Source organism: Natrix helvetica (genome assembly GCF_964273705.1).
Source record: "Natrix helvetica genome assembly, chromosome: 2".
In the NCBI taxonomy this organism is placed as follows: Eukaryota; Metazoa; Chordata; class Lepidosauria; order Squamata; family Natricidae; genus Natrix; species Natrix helvetica.
In genome coordinates this window covers 118,019,909-118,038,539 of record NC_138552.1, presented here as the reverse complement: position 1 = coordinate 118,038,539, position 18,631 = coordinate 118,019,909, and the positions used below count along the sequence as shown (strand labels likewise).

Sequence of the window (18,631 nt, the reverse complement as noted above, 5' to 3'; positions counted from 1 at the left end):
TTAATATTTAAAAATATATTACAATTATGTTGTCACAAAATTGAAAGACCAACTTAAAATACATATAATTTTCATTTGTTATGCAATGTACTCTTACAATAGAAAACTGAATGAAGATTAACACTACAGTATTTTATACATTCACAATCTTAACCAAATACATGGTTTTATATATGTATGTATGTATGTATGTATGTATGTATGTATGTATGTATGTATTTGTGTTACAACCCCTGGTATGCCCAAATATGGGAGGGAGCTCACTACTCCCTCTTTCTGTCCTTCGGCTCATCACAGAAAACCATCCAGGCAGAAACCCATATTTTTATTTTTAATGTTGCCTTTTTATATTTGTGTTGTATTTGTGCTGATAAATAAATAAAGGGAGACTACTAAGGGTATGGCTAGCTGATGAGAGCTAAATAGCTTGAAATGGATCCATACTAGTCTCCCTTTATTTATTTATCAGCACAAATACAACATATATATATATGCTGGTCTTGTTGTATTCGGGTCTTTTCCTGTGTAAGATTGAGATTGTCACACACACACACACACACACACACACACTGTATAATGCATATTGTGTAGTCAATGTTCAGTAACTAGGGAGGGAGTAATCTGCTTCCCCAGTAATGTCTTTTGCAAAGCAATGATCATTTAGCATTTTGCTCCAAAGCAGAGTACTCGGTTTCTGAAACCTTGGAAGTATCAATCAGCTTTGTAAGGCCAGTTTTAGCTGAGTATTTAAAGATAAATGCCTTCATGAGTTCATACTTGTAGTTTTGATTGATAAAGCTATAGAGGATGGGATTGATGCAACAATGAACCAGAGAGAAGCACTGAGTAACGTGAAGAGCTGCATAAAGGAAGTTCTCCATTTGGCAACTGAAGGGTATAAAATGGAAGGCCAACAAGAAGTCAAGCAAGACAACTATGTGGTATGGCAGCCAACAGACAAGAAATACAAGGACATAGGAAAAAATAATTTTCACATTACTATTCCTCTCTTGATCATTAGAGGCCAATACAGTCGTGGCTAAAAGACAATTGGAAAGAGCAATGAGAGGAAAAGGAATGACAAAACCTAAAATAACAGAGGTTAGCTCTATGCCAGCTAGCCACTCCTTTGCAGTCTCCTCTGGATATACAGGACGACAATAAGTTTCATTGTTGGAGGAAACCGTCGTAAGATAATAGGTATCAGGAAGGGCTGCAAAGAAGGCAAAGAGCCACACCAAGATGCAAATGCAACAACGGAGTCTCTTCTTTTTAACACTGCTGGCAGGTTGGAAGTAAGCAACTGAGACGTACCGATCCACACTCATACATGTCAGGAAGAAGATGCTGCCATATAGATTGATAGAGAACACAAAGTGAGCTATTTTGCATGAGATTTCCCCCATGTTCCACTGGCTGTGTTGAACAAAGGAGACTACCCAGATGGGAAGAGTGATGATCACACAAAGGTCAGCAACAGCAAGGTTGAAGATGTATAAGTGAGTTTCATAGCCAGTAATTTTTGTTTGAAAATTCATCCAGACCACCACAAAATTGGCCACTAAGCCAATCATAAAAATAAAGATATACAAAAAGGAGAGGGTATAGAGCAGAGCACTTTTGTTAATCACATTTGGGCACAACAAGGAGTCCACAGTGATACACTCTCCATTGTTGCAGGTTACATTGGTTTCATTGAGATTCTCCACTTCCAGAAGATTGAATATTGGAGGCATGTCAATAGTATTCATTGCAGATGATTTTTGATGAAATGAGTCTGAAAAAAAGAGCAAAAAAGACAACACGAGCAATTTAGTTGAATCGACATTATTTGCAGTTGCTTTATATCAAATAATCTATGAATTCCACAAAAGTATTGCAAGTTTTGGCTAGGCAGAGTTTTATACATACCATTGTGTAAATAATTTTAATTTCAACAAACTGCAGATATGGAATAAGGAAGACCCAAAACTGTAAGATGTATGAAAAACAAACAACACTAATAATCCTATTCTTATCAGGAAAAGTAAGATTAAGAGACATTCTCATTCCTAGGACAAGAAGCACTCTTTTAAACAGGACAGGGCAATCACCACTGATTTATGGAGCTAGCAGCTTTTTCTATTTTACTGGAGTAAAAATGGAGATTATGCGGGGAGGGGGGAATTTCAGAACAAAATAGTACAACCATCCCCTAAGTCAAACTGAAATCTTAGTAATTATATGGTAATTATATACCCTTGTTTTCTTGGCAAACAATACAGTAATTTACAATTGTCTTCTGGAAAGGTTTTTTTTCCTAATTCCCAGCCTAGTCTACAGTCTTTGGACTTCCTTGCTTGGACTTTTCATTTTTGAGTTTTGAGCAAGATAATCATAAATTTCTTTTTTGTTGCGTCTCCTTTGGCATTTCAAAGGCACCAAGCCATGGGGGCGGCGAACAGGAGCTCACGTGGCTTGGCGATACCCCTAGGTCAGTGAATGGTGCTGTGCCCGGCTGGAAAGGGGGTTTGCCAGGTGGCTGCTCATGAGCGTGGTCACTTCATAGCTGTTGTGTTTGCGGTGCTGCGACAGCGCAACATAGGCGTTTTCCTGAGGCTGTGCCAGGCTCTTCAGGAGCCCGCTCGCAAGAGACCAGTTGTCTGGCAACCCCCCTCTCTAGCTGGGCACAGTGCCACTCACTGACCTAGCGGTATCCCGAAGGCGCCAAGCAATGCAAGCCCTTTTGCCCCCCCAGTTCCCGCAGCTTGGCACCTTCGGGATACCATCAGGTTGGTGAGCAGTGCTCTGCCTGGCCGGAGGGAGGGTTGTCCAGGATGCTTATTTTCAGGGAAGGGCGTATATTTTTGCCCACCCAAAAAATGTGGCATGGCCTTATTTTCAGGACATGTCATATTTTCAGGGAAACACAGTAAGTATCCTGCTGGCTCGCCCTTCGCCTTGGGTCAGGACTGGGGACCCAGGGATGGACCATTCCCTGAGGCCCAGAGCTGCCGCCCACCTCAGCCTGGTTGCAGAGCACACCATTCGCCGGCTTCAGCCCTGCCCCGGAGCTGCCGCCTGCTTGCCACCCGCCTCAGCCTGATTGGGGAATACGCCATTCCCCTGCTCTGGCCTTGTCCCGGAGCCACTGCCCAGTTGCTGCCTGCTCACCTTCCACCTCGCTCACCTACCTTCCATTCTAGTTGTCTTGGGAGGGGGGCATGGTGAGGCTCAGCCGCCTTTTGCAGGAAGCCTTCAGCCACCGGCTGTTTTTGGGATGACCAAGAAACACCGAGTTTCATCATAGCCCCTGGAATGGAATGTCTCCTCTTGCTTGGATTACCCTGGCTCTGAAAATGGAACCCTCAATGTGAATTGGAGGAAGGGGCTTTTATGAATCTGTTCCACCCAGCTGGGAAAAGGAGGATGACCAAGGCCGACCGGGAGCTCGGAGCTGTAGTGAGCAAGTGCCTAGACAGTGAAGAGAAAATCCCAAAGAATACTGGGACCTCAAGGAAGAATTCAGTGAGAGGGGCTCAGATGTGCTCTCACCCCATCGTCCCAAAGACTACAACATAGAAATCCTCCCTGGGGTGTAACTCCCTAAGCCAAACATCTACTCAATGATCCTGTAAGAGCTGGAGGAACTGCAAGCCTTTATTGACAAAAATCTAAAGTGGGGCTTCATCCAACTAACTAGATCATTGGAAGAGGCAGTGTGCAAATTCCATATCTGGAAACGAGGTTTAATAATATATTATGTGTACCTGAAATAGAGCATAATTTGCTGAGTGTCTCTAGTTAAGACAAGCAAAGATTTGAGACCACATTTGCAAATGGAAGGTGTCTCATAAAGAGAAATGGGAATGTATGTGCACAGGAAATAAAAGAGGATAATCTTCTGTGTTGCAGGGACAAAATGTTCAATGTGCACAAACATTTGGAAATGTGCCACAACAAATTCATGTGTTCATCTCTTTGAAGGAAATAAATGGTAACTTACTCTTTTATAAAAGGGTTTAATGTATTAATAAGCCATGATGTTCTTACTGTTGCAAATTAACCACAAATTTGTACTCTGTAAAATACTACGTGATGACTTGCTAAAACTCCCCTGAAAAAAAAAACTTACGTCTGAGGCAAGGCCCCCATTTGGTGAGAGAGGAGCATCTGATTTCGCCTAGAGCGAAAACTACAAGGAAACAAAGATAAAATAATTCTGCTATTTACTAAAGAGTAAAATAGAGGTGCTACAGAAATTTAAGCAATGAGGAAGTCAACTCATAAAGCATTGGCATGTTGTTATAAGTTGCCATGGTGAAGAAAGAGGGGGAGCGCATTCCACGCATACCTTCGGCTAGAATCAGATCTCAGATTATTGCCCAGAGGCAGCGCTGACGTTGCGACAGTACGACGTGCGATCTTGAAGCCCAAGATCGCCGTCGATATCTGTTGCAAATTAACCACAAAATGTACTCAGTAAAATAGTACGTGATGACTTGCTAAAACTCCCCTGAAAAAAAAAACTTAAGTCTGAGGCAAGGCCCCCATTTGGTGAGAGATTCGGAGGCCGTCTTTGCAAATGCTTTCAAAATAAACTTTTGAATTGTAAACCAGACTTGTCTTTTGCATTATGAGGATTTTGGGGTTTACATCTCACATCTTGCATAGAAAGCTTGGCCATGCCAGCTTCAGAGTTTTGCAAAGGATACAACAGTTTGCAGAAGGTATAAACATAAAGGGGGTAAGGCATACTTGGACTGTGCAGTATGTAAATCATCGAAGTCCAAGGCATTCCCAATAAGCAAGAAGAGTACAAGGCAGACAACAAGAGCTCTAGAGCTGGTACATGCAGATTTGGTGGGGCCAAGGCAAGCCAGTTTGGGAGGAGCAAAGTATGCACTGGTCATGACTACAGCAGATTTAGGTTCTGCTATTTACTAAAGAGTAAAATAGAGGTGCTACAGAAATTTAAGCAATGAGGAAGTCAACTCATAAAGCATTGGCATGTTGTTATAAGTTGCCATGGTGAAGAAAGAGAGGGAGCGCATTCCACACATACTTTCGGCTAGAATCAGAACTCAGATTATTGCCCAGAGGCAGCGCTGACGTTGCGACAGTATGACGTGCGATCTTGAAGCCCCAAGATTGCCGTCGATATCTGTCACTAGACGGTCCTTTTGGACCCTAACAGTCTCGTAGAGACGGTGATAGAGAAGCGCACATTCTGTTGATCCCAGGGACATCAAAAGGTCCCTGGTTGATCCAGGAGAAGCCCTTTTTCCGGCAACAGAGAAGCAGCCATTGAAGCTGCTCAAAGTTGGGACAGCTCAAGAAACGGAAGGCAAGCTGGAGGGAAAGTGTGTCAAATTGGTGAGATAATTTTTATTATTAGATGAGAGAACACCCCAAAAGATTAAAAGTAAAGTTAAAATTGAAGACAGAAGAGGTCAAGCGGCAAGATTAAACCTGAGTCAAACTTAGTATGTTATTTTTCTTTAATCCATTTACTGCTGGAATTTCTACAAACACTTTTTATTTTTTTTAAACTGGATTGATTTTATTTTGCTTTTTTTAAAGACTTTTCTTTTTTCAATGCCCTATAATATTTTCTTCTTTAAAATGTTTTCTTTCTTTCCTGGAATATAAAGAGGGAAGTGAAAGTAGATGAAAAGAAGTCACACTGCCACTTAGAGGCTTGGAAATATTGTTATTTCTTTTCTTTGAGCATTTGATAATTTTGTGCAAAGTAAGACATTTCAAGGACTCTGAGCTTGTTTATTGAAAATAATGGTGGGATGAGTGTTCTGACCCCCCTCTTCATACACCAAAACACGGCGAAACAAAGATACTGCACGATGATTTATTAACACACAGACTAGACCTTGGCAACAATCCAGCACAGACGAGACTTGGCAGCAATCCAGCACAGACTAGACCTTGGCAGCAATCCAGCACAGATGAGACCTTGGCAGAAATCCAGCACAGACAAGACCTTGGCAGCAATCCAGCCTGCCAAGAGGACAAGACCCGATAGCTTCTCCAGCTCTGGTAAATATGTTGATTCCTGCAGCTTGTGGAAAGTCCCTCCTTAAATATAGTCTTGAGAGGAGCCTAATTACAACCACCTGAGTTCAATTATCTCCTGTAACTGCGTAGCTGTTCTTTACGTCTATTAGCCCTTCGTTGTCAGGCATCCAGAACCACCTCCCTTGTTTCCTCCCCACTGCTCCAATGCATGACGTCAGGAGCACACTCCCTTTGTCAGGCCTGTAGTTATGTTCTTTTTAGGATCTTTGGCCTGCCACACTTTCTTATAATTTGCTATGCTGTTTCAATAGTGTAGTAATTGGGAGGGGGGGATAGAAAGGAGTAGGATTGTGGAATGTATTGTTATGGATTTTCTTAGAAGCTCAAGGTCGTCTTTTGTCTCTGCACCTCGACACCTGGCCGTAAGAAGAGGGGTGTACATGCCAGCGTGGAAAATGAAGATTGGACCATGTGATGAATTATGGGGTGTGGGGATAGATGATGAACTTTTAACTGGGTGAACTCACAGGATGTACGTTAGAGTTGAAATTTCACAGCATAATGCCAAAATGTCTGTCTTATTAAATTGGAGTTTTAAGGATCACTTTGCCTTGGACAATGATTTAATTCTGCATGATATTTGGAACGCTGACACCCTTGTCTCCTCCCCACTGCTCCAAGGCATGACTTCAGGAGCACACTCCCTTTGGCTTTCACTGCTGCTCCATGCCTCAGGCACCTCCTGGTGGCCAACCAGCCTCTCTGATCCCTGCTCGGAGTCGGAACCCTGTCCAGGATCCTCCATATCTTCCAGAGCCGACTCATAAGGCCCCTCACTGTTGAAGTCTGGTTGCAGCTCCAACAGCTGCTGCTGGCCCACAACAGATGAGCATGGATTGTTTATACAGGTGCTCCTCTGGGTACTATCAATAGCTGGACTGGAGTGAAAAGCTTGGAGTTGGAAGATTGCAGTGAACTTGGAAAGAGAACTGTTAACTTTGTTTGGGAAAGAGCCTTGGATTCTTTATAGTGGCAGTGTTTACTATCTGAAGGAAAAGATCAATACAGATGATATTGCAACAGGAAAAAGAAAAAAAAGTGACATTGCAGATGATTATGCAAGAAATTCAAAAAATACAAGAACAGACAACATTGAAAGGGGATTAGAAAATATTACGAGGATAAAATATGAGGACAGATTTCAAAAAATTGGAAAAAAAGATGAACAGAGAGATAAGAAAATTGGAGATATTGACAGCGGATTGAGCGTGGTTGAAAAAGACAAGAGTGGAATATTGGAATGGGAGACTGACAGACTAGAATTTTACCTCAGATTCCAGATTATAGTAGAAGAAAAAATACAGAAGTAATGATAGAAATTCTGGCAGAAGCATTGGTGATAACTAAACGGAAGATGATTGAAGGAACAGATGAGGGGTTTCGAGCCTTTACAAGATATGCAGTGAAATACAAGTTACCAGATGTCCATACAAGACTTACTAAAAAAGCAATTAGAATACAAATACTATTAATGGCAAGAGATAAAAGATTGTACTACTATTGGATGGATACAGGATGTAATGAAATGTTATAATAAAAATTAATTTGAAATTATTTAAATTTAGAATATTTTGCATAAAATGAAGCAATAATAGTTATAGTCAAATAAATGATTAACAATGATAATCATGTATACATATATACTAGATTGATAATATGAGATTTTATATAATTTGTAAGTGGACTATGGAGAGGATGTACAAAAGTTATGTAACCAAAGATAAACAATCTTATAAAATATGGAATTTATCTTATCAATGGCTAGACAAAAAATGTGGAAGTGAAATATGCTAGAGAATTTTATAAAGATGTATTACCACTGGATGGATTTAGGATGATGTAAAGAAATGCCATAATATAAATTTATTCAAAATGTAGAATATCTTACATAAAATGAAGTAATAATAGTTATAGTCAAATAAATGTTTAACAATAATAATGGTATACATATATATTAAATTGATAATACAAGCTTCTATATAAATTATAAGTGAAGACTATGGTGAGGAGACACAAAAGTTTTGTAACCAATCAACACACTGCATGAAACTGGAAGATAGTTTTAGGTTTATCTGTGCTTGTTTATTTAAAAAAAAAATAAAAAGATCTAAGATTATTACAGCAGGCTTGTGAGGCATGCACTTCATTGGGAGAATGTGATTTATTACACAAACTGAGGGGAGGGAAGGAACAGGGGTAAAGTTCAGCCATAATTCAAATGAGGTTAGATCTGACTGCAATGAGGTATTGCCAAAATGATGTTCCTAATAACTGACTGGTTTTCTTTTGAAACTTGGCTCAAGGCTCATGAATTAATTAGGGCATCTTTCGGTATAAGCAACAGGTATGTCCGCTGAAAACTGACAGAGGTTCAGAATTCATGTCAGCAAGTTTTCAACAGTGGTTGGGACAGTTAGTCTGAGCAGTTCATATGGGTGAAACCATGTTGACTGCTAATTATTTAATTAATAGGCTGTGGAGTTCCTCTATTAATGTACTTCCATAAAGTAAACGCAAAGGTTTGCCTGGCACATGTGCTAGTCATTAGGGAGCAGTGCTCATCTCCGTTTCAAAGCCAAAGCCGAAGAGCCAGTGCTGTCCAAAGACGCCTCTGTGGTCATGTGGCCGGCATGACTAAATGCAGAAGGTGCACAGAACACTGTTACCTTTCCACCAAGGTGATCCCAATTTTTCTACTTGCATTTTTACATGCTTTTGAACTGCTAAGTTGGCAGAAGCTGAGACAAGTAATGGGAGCTGACTCCGTTACATGGCACTAGGGATTTGAACCACCAAACTGCTGACCTTTCTGATTGACAAGCTCAGAGTCATAGCCACTGAGCCACCGCATCCCTATGATATGATACTCCATATGCAGTGCTATATCGAAGCAAGCCATCTCTGGCACATTTAAGGGTTTTTGGAAACAATGTGTGGGTGCATGTTCCAAAAGCAGTCAGAAGAAAGGGACAACCAAAGGCTGGAAAGCTCAGGTTTATGGGCTATGAGCCAGGCTCAAAAAGCTATTGTTTTAGTGATGGAAGCAAAAGAATAATGATTTACATGTCTGCTAGCTTTGCAGAGCAAAATTGGAACAGATTGATTGACTCACTTAGTGATGATGGTCCACTTAGTGATGGGGTCAGCATTCACGGAGGAGAAGCTGAAAAAGATATGAAGCAAAAGAGGATTGAAGCACAGGAGCAGTCAATGCCACGTAGGTCAGAGAGATGGAACAAGAAGATTCCACCTGACAGGTATTCTGCTAGTAAAGTAAGGTGCAAAGTGGCTCTCAAAGAGAATGAAGTGGGTGTGGTGCACCCAGAGCTGCCGCTTTTTTGCAACAGCCGAGGACGGAAGAGTTTGCTCAGGAGCGACACTGACGAGGAAGGTGGCCAGGTCAGAAAGAAGTGTCCCTGCCCCACCCCTCTCCATGCATCAGGGGCTCTTCGCTGTCCTGCTTGGGAGAGCCCGGGGAGAAAGGAAACGGTGCTCTGATTGCAGCGCGAGGGAGCCCCAGGCCAAGCAGGGAAGTGTCTGCCCACCACCTTGCCTGCCCAGGAGTTTAGGTGGGAGGAACCCCAACAAAAAAGGCCTTGCTGGAGCTAAGAGAGCACCTAAAAACTACCCAGCATCAGCAGCAGCGACTGATGCCAAAAACGCTGCAAAAGGTGGGAGGGAAAAGGGGGGAGAGTTGGTGGTGGTATTAGTAAACGGCTTTATTAAACGTAATGTGAGAATGCGTCCTTCTCCGGCCTAAGAGGACTCGCTCTCGGCAAAGGCTGGTGGGCGAAGGCTTTTGGACTGGCGTGTGACCGACTTGAAGCGGGAGGGGGGAACCCAAAAGACTTGAGAGAGGCAGTAGTTCCCAGTTTTCCGGAGTGCAGTCAGAAAGAGTCCCAGAGAGGTCCCCAGAGATGGGTCATTTTTTGCAAAAACGGAAGTTTCTTTGCCTTCCCCCAACCCCCAGAATCACTTTGCAAGGCTGGGGAAAGGCAAAAATGCCTCAATTTTTGCAAAAAAATGGGTGAAAAACAGGCCATTTTTTGCAGAAAGAGAAGCACTCTACAGGCTTCAGCAGGAGCCAGCCAAGTGCAGTGTCTCAGAGCAGCACACTGCCCTGATTATGTGCCCTGGGGATCCCCCCCAAAAAAGACAGCGAAGAGCCCCCCCCAGTCAAATGCCCCCCCCATCTAGTCACGCCCAATGAACTAGTAGTAAAAAAAGTTGAAACCCACCCCTATAGGATATATAATGGAATCTCCTGTTATCTGACCATTGTGTCAAGCTGTTCAAATCTCACTCACATAAATATCTCCCTAAGTTGTTTTCTCAGTTGTAACTTTAAACTGTCTATTTGAAAATTACATTTGTATTTGCTCAGCCATTTCAAGTTGCCAACCTTACGAAGGAAAGTTACATCATTTTGTGCTTGTATATCCTTGATTCTTTGGGCAGCTCTTTTTTAGCTTGTTCCCGTTATGCAAGAACCACAGCTACTTACAAAATATATCAGTTTAGTGATTCAAGAGGTTTGTCATTGTGATTTTATCTGCTTTAGTAAGCATAACCTGGGGAGTCTATCAGTCTCCATTTCATTGATTTTGTGCCAGTAATTATATGCGCTAATTTTGCATATTGCATGAATTGTATAAATTCCCAATTCAGCTCTAACTGCTGGAGTAGATGTCCTTAGATCTACACCTAAAATACATCTCAAATGCTAGGACTGTGTTTGTTCTTCTAATATTGTGGTCGAGTATAGACCCCAAATGTTTGCTCCATACAAAAGCATAGGGGTAACCTTAGCTTTATATACTTCAATTAATGGGGCTAGGGACCCTGGGTACCTGTGATTCTTTAAGTAAACTTTTGTTCTAAGCGTACTATGTTGATGATGGAAAACCAAAGAGCCAGTCTTGGAAGTTACGCCTAAATATATAAAGATGTTAACTTGTTCAATTGGTTCACCATCTAATTGCTATCTATGTCTCTGATGATGTTTTTCTTTTCTTTTTTTTAAAAGAATTTTATTGGTTTTTAAACATTTATGGGAAAAGGTAAAAGGGTACATAGAAAATTTTGGCAGCTCCCATGCTAGTGGTAGAAATCCCCCCAAATCTCACAATTTTAAAATGTTAAAGACAACGTATAAAAGATAAGCAAAAACAGAATCTTGTTCTACATTATATCAACCATGTGTTCAATCGTGTCTTTTTTTGTCACTTTCTAGTATATCAACAATTACAATAATGTTTCAAATGCATTTATTTTTGTGACCTGAGCCTTTTCGATATTGCTCCCTCCTCCCTGTCCCCAGATGGAGCCACAGCCCTCCCTCCTTCATATCTTCTACATTACTACCTTTTTCACTACCTCCCATATTTTCGTCCTCTAGGAGAGAGCTGTGTTTTTTAATGAAGGCTTCTGCCTCCCCCTGTATTAATTCTAATTCTGTTTCCCTCCCAAAAGATCAACATTCCCTCTGGCAATAACCATCTAAACCAAACTCCTTTATTATATAATTTCTTTGATAAGGAGGAGTACTTCCTCCTTTTCTCTCTTATTTTTTTTGGAATTTGCTTAAGAATGGCAATTTCTTTGTCTTTATATTTTAGTGGTCCCCCTCTTTGAGCCCCTAGCACCTCATCCCTCGTGGTCCTCCTAAGAAATTTAACATGTACCTCCCTTGGAACATTATGTGTTCTAGCGTATGCTGAATTAATCCTGTAAACCAGATCCATATCCCACCACAACTGTTTTGTCTCTCTTAATATATTCTGCTAAAATTGTACTCATAATATCCTTAAGATCTTCATTTTCTGTCTCTGGTAGGTTCTGGAATCTGAGAAAAAAAGGACATTCTTTCAAGTTCTATCTTGGCCATAAAATTTTCCAATTCTAAATTCCCCTTCCAGACTGCCTTAACCTCCTCCCCCAGCCCAGCCGCCCCCTCCTTCAACACCTTAATTTTTTGTTTGTTTTCTGTTATATGGTGTTGTACACCTCTGAGTTCTTCTTTGAGGTCTGTCACCTCCTTTTTCAGCTCATTTTGACCCCTCATAATTTCCTGAATCATTTGGGTAACAGATAAGTCTTTTGAGCTCTCTCCAGACCCTTCTTGTTGTAACAATGAAGTAATTTTCATCTGATGCATACTTGGGCTGGAGGTGGCAGATATGGGAGCCGAGAACGACTTGCCCGTTGGTGGCTTTTGGGGCCCCATTTATCTGAGTTCAGCGATGGAATAAATCTTTTACAAAAGAAATGGCGTCAGTGGAGTGCGCAGCTGTGCCGATCCAAGAAGGCAGGCAAATCCGAAAGTGAAAAGTTAGTTCTCCATCACAGTTCGAAGACACGGAGGCACATCAGAAAGGGGAAAATCAAATAATCAAAATCCAGGAAGAACATATAACAGGAGAGGTCCAGGGGTCCTTCAGGGGGGGTAACAATACAATGCCAGAGGTTTTTTCAAAGGTAGTTTCAAAAGGCAGATTTCATTTGTAAGTATAAAAACGAAGACGGAGGGGAGCCATCTTGGCTCCTTCCTTTCACAGGGAGAAGAACAAAGATTTCCATAAAGTTTTTTTTCCTTTTAAGAAAACAGCTCATCAATCACCTCTTGCAGTTGTGATATGAATCTTTCTCACATAGTTAATACAGGTGACAATTCAGCCTTTATTCTCTCTCCATTCCGATATAGAGAGAGAGTTAATTCAAATGCCGCTTTATCCGAGGGGGGTAAAGAGAAAAAGGACCCCCCCTCTAATCTTCCAGCTTCAAATAAATTGAACACGAACTTACAATAGTCTGCTGCTTATCCATCAACGATAATTAAGGAGTTTAGGACGGATCTCTCACCACCCGCATTCCAGCCGCTTCTCCTTAATTGACTCCTTCCTCCCGGAGCCCATTCAGCGAAAGGGCAGACAGCCAAATGCTGTTCCCTGCCCCCCCTCCGTTCCCCGGCTCCTGGGGCGAGGCTGGAAACACCCCCGCTGGCTGCTGCTGCATCTGGGGGGTTCCAGCAAGCCGTCCTGTGGCAAGTGGCCCCTCCGAGGCCCCGTGCTCCTGAAAGGAGCCCACCAGAGAGACGAACAGTGAACAACGTCCGTCGCCTTTAGTGACCGGAAGTGACCTTTCCTGATGATGTTTTTCAAACAGTATGATTTTTTATTTAGATTTACTAATGGTTAGGGAATCATGGCAATAGGAGCTAAATCTTCTTAATAGCCTATGTAATCCTATTTGTGAATAAAATAATATCAGCATAGAGCAAAATGTTACAGTATGTATTTAGGATAATTGATATGGATTCTTCATTAACCCTGCTAAATCACTGATATATAAATTAAATAATAATGGAGCCAAGATACACCCTTGTCTTACCCCTTTATTTGTGTGATTCCAGTTAGTGAGAGCCGTATTCTTCTGCAAATATGTTATTTTCCTCTACCCAGATTTCAATTCTATTCAAAAGGAACCTAATATATATTTTTGCTACAATGTCAATCAGACTAATGGGCCTATAATTACTGAAATCCTTTTTATTTCCTTTTTTATATATGGGGACAACTATTGCCATCTTCCACCTATCTGTTATATGGCAGGTGTTATTTATATGTGTAAAAAGACCTCTCAGTACTGGACCACACCAATTGGGAAATTTCTTAATTCTGCTGTTAAAAAATCCTCACCTGAGGCTTTGGATCTCTGTAGATTTTTAATGATGGATTATATCTCTTTTATCGAGATTGGTGGACAAAGGGGGAAGTTCTAGGGTTTACTAAATCACTGCTTAAAGGCAGTTTCTCTACAGGTTCTGTGGAAGCAAACAAACATTGATAATGATTCTCCCAGTTCTCAGCAGAGATTGGTATAGCAAATGCAAATTTAGGACTCCTGCTACAGAGTGCCAAAGTATTATTGTGTTATGACTTTTGGCAGCCAGCTCAAGTTCTGACCAATTTGAAATGACAAAAAAAAATTCTTTTATTTTATGAACTTTTATGAATATAATCTTCTTATATGCAGCATCTCGGTGTCAGGTCTGCAGCCAGTTTCTTTTGGGATCTTTGGCCTGCCACACTAATATTCTATTCTACTATACTGTTTCATTAGTGGGGAATTGGGAGGGGGAATAGTAAGGATATATTTTTTATATATTTGTTACCTCCTCCATGTATATGTGTACGTACGTGTATGTGTTTATTTTTATATGTATATGTATTGTTCATTTGTATATTTTATGTGTTTTTATTGTACGCCGCCCCGAGTCCTTTAGGAGAGGGTGCGGCTAACAAATAAAAATTTATTATTATTATTTAGGAGTAGAATGTGATGTTGTCAAAACAAAATTCTTTCTAGAACCCAAGGTCATCCTTTGTCTCTACACCTGACCGGAACTGGATGGGTGGAACTGCCAGCATGGCAGTGGAAAATTGGGCCATGTGATGGACTTGTGGGTATGGGGGGCAGGATCTTGAACTTTCAACTGGGTGGGGAAAACCAGGAAGCTTTCAGATTTGGGTTTTCCAAGATGTGCCAACGTGACTCTCTTAATAAATTGGAACTTTGAGCAATACTTTGCTTTGAGCAATACTTTCAGATTCGGGTTTTCCAAGATATGCCAACGTGACGCTCTTAATAAATTGGAACTTTGAGCAATATTTTGCTTTGGACACTGATTTAATTTTGGATGCTATTTGGAACCCTAACATTAACCTGAATGTCCCTTAAAATACTTCACCAGCTACCCCTGCAGTGGGTACTGGGAGGGACCTGGATCAGCGTAAAATATCAGCAAAGATGAAGATAGAGCCCATGGGAAGGTAGCAGATAACACAGGGGTGTCCAAACTTTTTTCAAAGAAGGCCAAATTGGATGAAGTGAACATGCTGGAGGGCCGAACATTTTTCCGAACATTCTTTGAACAATTACAATTAAATGCAAATGAATTATTTTATGCCAAGTTAATTGCAAATGGCATACTTTTCATTTCATAACATTAAGATCAACTGACAGTTGAGTTTTCACAATGTATTTTAAATAAATTTTCCCAATGAATCATTATTTTGTTAAAGCGGAAGCAAAATATGTGAGTTTTGTTGTTGTTGTGCCCAAGGAAAGAAACCGGGAACTTGAGTTACCCCCTTCAATTCCTTCTCACCCGCATCTCTCTTTCATTCTTTACATCGCTAAGATGTTAATAAACTTCCCCAAAGTTTAGACGCGGCAAATATGCGAGCGCGCACACACATACGCTTATTGATACCCTTTAAAAACCTTCCGATATTTGTTTATAGCGGCTCATGTGAGCTTTAATGGGCCATCTAAACCCGTGATGGCAGAGAAGTTAATGCGTGGCTGAATATTTCCTCCTTCCTTCCTTAAAAAAAACAAAAACAAAAAACCAACCCACCTTGGGGGAAGGTTCCTTGCTTTTCGCCTGCCAGACCTCTCCGAGTCCGGCGGAGAAGCTACAAGTATCCCTTGGCCCCGTGCTTCACATACTGCGCCTGCGCCGCCTGGTAGTTTGCCCATTTCGCAGCCTCTGATGCGAAGGCTACGGCGCACGTTCTTCGGCGATACCCGTGAGGCTTGGTCTCTCAACCTTGGTGACTTTAAGTCCTGTGAACTTCAACCCCCAGAATTCCCCAGCCAGCTTCCGATGCGGCCCTCTCACCGCCCTCCCTCCTGTGGCAGACAGTCTTCTGCTTGCCGCCCTCAATCAGAAGGGAGGGCCGTGGGAGGGCCGCATTTACACAGAGCAGGGAGGGCTGTTAGAGGGCCGTATTAAACCGCCCCCGGGCCGCAAATGGCCCGCGGACCGGACTTTGGACATGCCTGAGATAACAGGTCACTTCTCTGTGCTGACACAATCTGCAATCATTCCAAAGGTGCAAGGGAAGCTGTAGAGGAGGAAACCTGGAGATTTATGGCATTTGGAGAAATGTTGTCAGAGCCGAAGGGGGTTGAAAGGACAGTTTCAACACACGGCTGGAGAAGACAAAAGCAATCACCCAGTAGCCGACCAGATGATTGGAGCCTCCCAGACCAACTGCAGCCGAATGTGAGTGAAATCAACCCTTGTGTTAGCTCAGGACCACCAAAATGGGCCCTGGCTCACCCCACGTTCTCCTTCCCTAGCAGAGGCTCTGCAACACACTGGAGTGGAGATTTTTACTCCTTCCACACAGCGACAAGTGAAATGACCCATTACCCTGCAGCTGAACCACAGACAGAGCCCCCATCAACATGGGGAAATCAATCCAGCCAGCAGAAAGGGGCTTGGGCAATATCTCCCCCTAGCCAGCCACTGATGTTTGGGCTGCAGCCTGTGAATCAAGCAACACCAGGATGGGCTTTCTATCCAGGTTATGGATGGGAGAAATGCCAGTGGGTGCCTGCCTTCCCTCAGCAGATGGCACCATGTCAGATAACTGGGCAGGGGCCAACCCAGGGATTGACCCTCCCCCACCAATTCCAGTCCCACCTGCAATGCCCCAACAGGCTCTTACCCCACCTTCTGACAGAGAAATAATCTCGACAATGGCAGAAGATATTAATGAAGCTGCAGGATGGATAGCGGAGCATCATGATGAGGTGGCTCCTAAGTTTAGAGATGCAACTGGGTTCCTTCCCTCAGGGGGGGGGATAAAATGCCACCATTGCTGTCAACCTGGCCACAGAGCGTCAGAGTGCCTGGCTCTAGCCTCAATCTCACAAACGCGTGCACCAACCACCAGCACGGTAAAGAGAAGGGCCCGGAAGCCACCAGAAAAGAGTCATCTGGGTCAACAACCTCAGAAAGCTGACCCCCAACCTAAGGTGATGAAAAGTCCAACCAATGGGGAAACCTTGGAGGAAGAGAATAATGTAGACAACCCGATGGTGAGTGCACCTGTCCGTCCCTTAGCCATCCAAGCCAAGCTCCAAGTACCCAAAATGGAGGTGGAAGGGGAAGTTGAAGCAGTCGTGGACACCAGCTACACCCGATGGTTAATCAGCATGTCAATTGTAAAGCAACTAGACATATGCACAAGACCTCTAGCCCATCCCATTCAGTTTGAGCAGATTCGATGGAACACTAATTAGGGGGACCCCAGCCAAGCTAATGACCGAACTGGTAAAGTTACAAATAGGCTGCCACTATGAACACCTCAGATTCATTGTGGCTCCAAAGATGCCGGAATTAATTATCTTGGGGCTTGCATGGCTGGACAACTGGACACCTATGATAAAGTGGGAAGACAGCGTTAGGAAATTGATTATCGGATTTGGGCCACTACAACTGGTGGAGCCAAAGGGCCATCCAGGGACGATTGAAGCCAAGAGCCCAGAATCTGCAGCACCTACAGCAGACACAAAACCCCCAGGGATCCAACAAGTACTAAAAAACTACTGTGAGTTGGCGGAAGTGTTCAGTGAGGAAGATTGCAACTATCTTCCCCCTCACCAGCCCACAGATTGCACAATAGAATTCAAACCCGGGGGAGATAATTGAATTGAGGAAGTACATTGACAGCAATTTGAAGCAGGGCTTTATTGAACCAGCGAAGTCTAAAGTAGTGGCCCCAGTGCTCTTCAGAGAAAGGAAAGATGGCAGTGTTTGTCTCTATTGATCTGCGAGCCTTGAATGTGGTATGCATGAAGAACACCTATCCCCTCCCCCTCATGAAAGATATGTTGAACCACTTGGCTATGTTTTAGTCTCCAGTCCTTTGATCATCTTACTTGCTCTTCTTTGCACTTTTTCCAAAGTCTCAACATCTTTTTGGTGGTGTGGCGACCAAAACTGGATGCGGTATTCCAGGTATGGTCTTACTAAGTTTTTATAAAGCAGTAATAATACTCCATGTGATCTTGATTTTATGCCTCTGTTTATACAACCCAGGATTGTATTAGCTTTTTTGGCTGCTGCTGCACACTGCAGGCTCATATTCAAGAGATCATTCACTAGGACTCCAAGGTCCCTCTCACAGTTACAGTTTGGTAGGATCAACTCCTGGGCCCTGTGGAACCAGGTGCACACCTTGGATATGAAGGAGGGATCTAGACGAAGTACGACCCTGTTGAGGTGGAATATGCAGAGGTCCTCCCTCACAGAGAGGGCCTGAAGTTCTGAAATCCTCCTGGCAGAGGTGATTGCTACTAAAAACGTCACCTTAAGAGTTAGGAAGCATAAGGTGGCTGTGCGCAGAGGTTCAAAGAGGGGTCCAGTGAGTGAGTTCAGAACCTTGGTCCCACGTGGGGTACCTGTGCAGAACTGGAGGTTGCAAGTCGGTCGCTCCCTTTAAAAACTGACGTACCATGGGATGCTGTGACAGGGATTGCAGATTGCCACATGTGAGCACTGAAGAAAATGCTGCTAATTGTCTCTTAATTGTGTTAGGCAACAGTCCTTTGTCAAGGCCATCCTGGAGAAGATTGGATTGGGAGATGAGTGGAGGACCACTTTTAACTGCTCCCTTGGCAGCTTTCAATTCAAAATCATGCCATTTGGGCTACAAGGAGCACCCGCAGTCTTCATGCAGTACATAAATGAGGTGCTACATGA

At 42.7% G+C, this 18,631-nt stretch overlaps 1 protein-coding gene across 2 annotated transcripts in view; it reads right to left on the bottom strand.

Moving 5' to 3' along the window:
• Nucleotides 1–475: 475 nt before the first annotated feature.
• Nucleotides 476–18,631, bottom strand: part of ACKR3 (atypical chemokine receptor 3) — a 36,625-nt gene continuing 18,469 nt past the window's right edge. The window contains exon 2 of one of the 2 annotated variants that reach the window (XM_081940021.1): nucleotides 476–1,777. In XM_081940021.1, coding sequence (XP_081796147.1) covers nucleotides 657–1,751 — 1,095 coding nt within the window. In that variant the 5' untranslated portion in view covers nucleotides 1,752–1,777 and the 3' untranslated portion in view covers nucleotides 476–656. The remainder of the gene's footprint in view (nucleotides 1,778–18,631) is intronic. The other variant, XM_081940020.1, reaches the window with a different exon arrangement.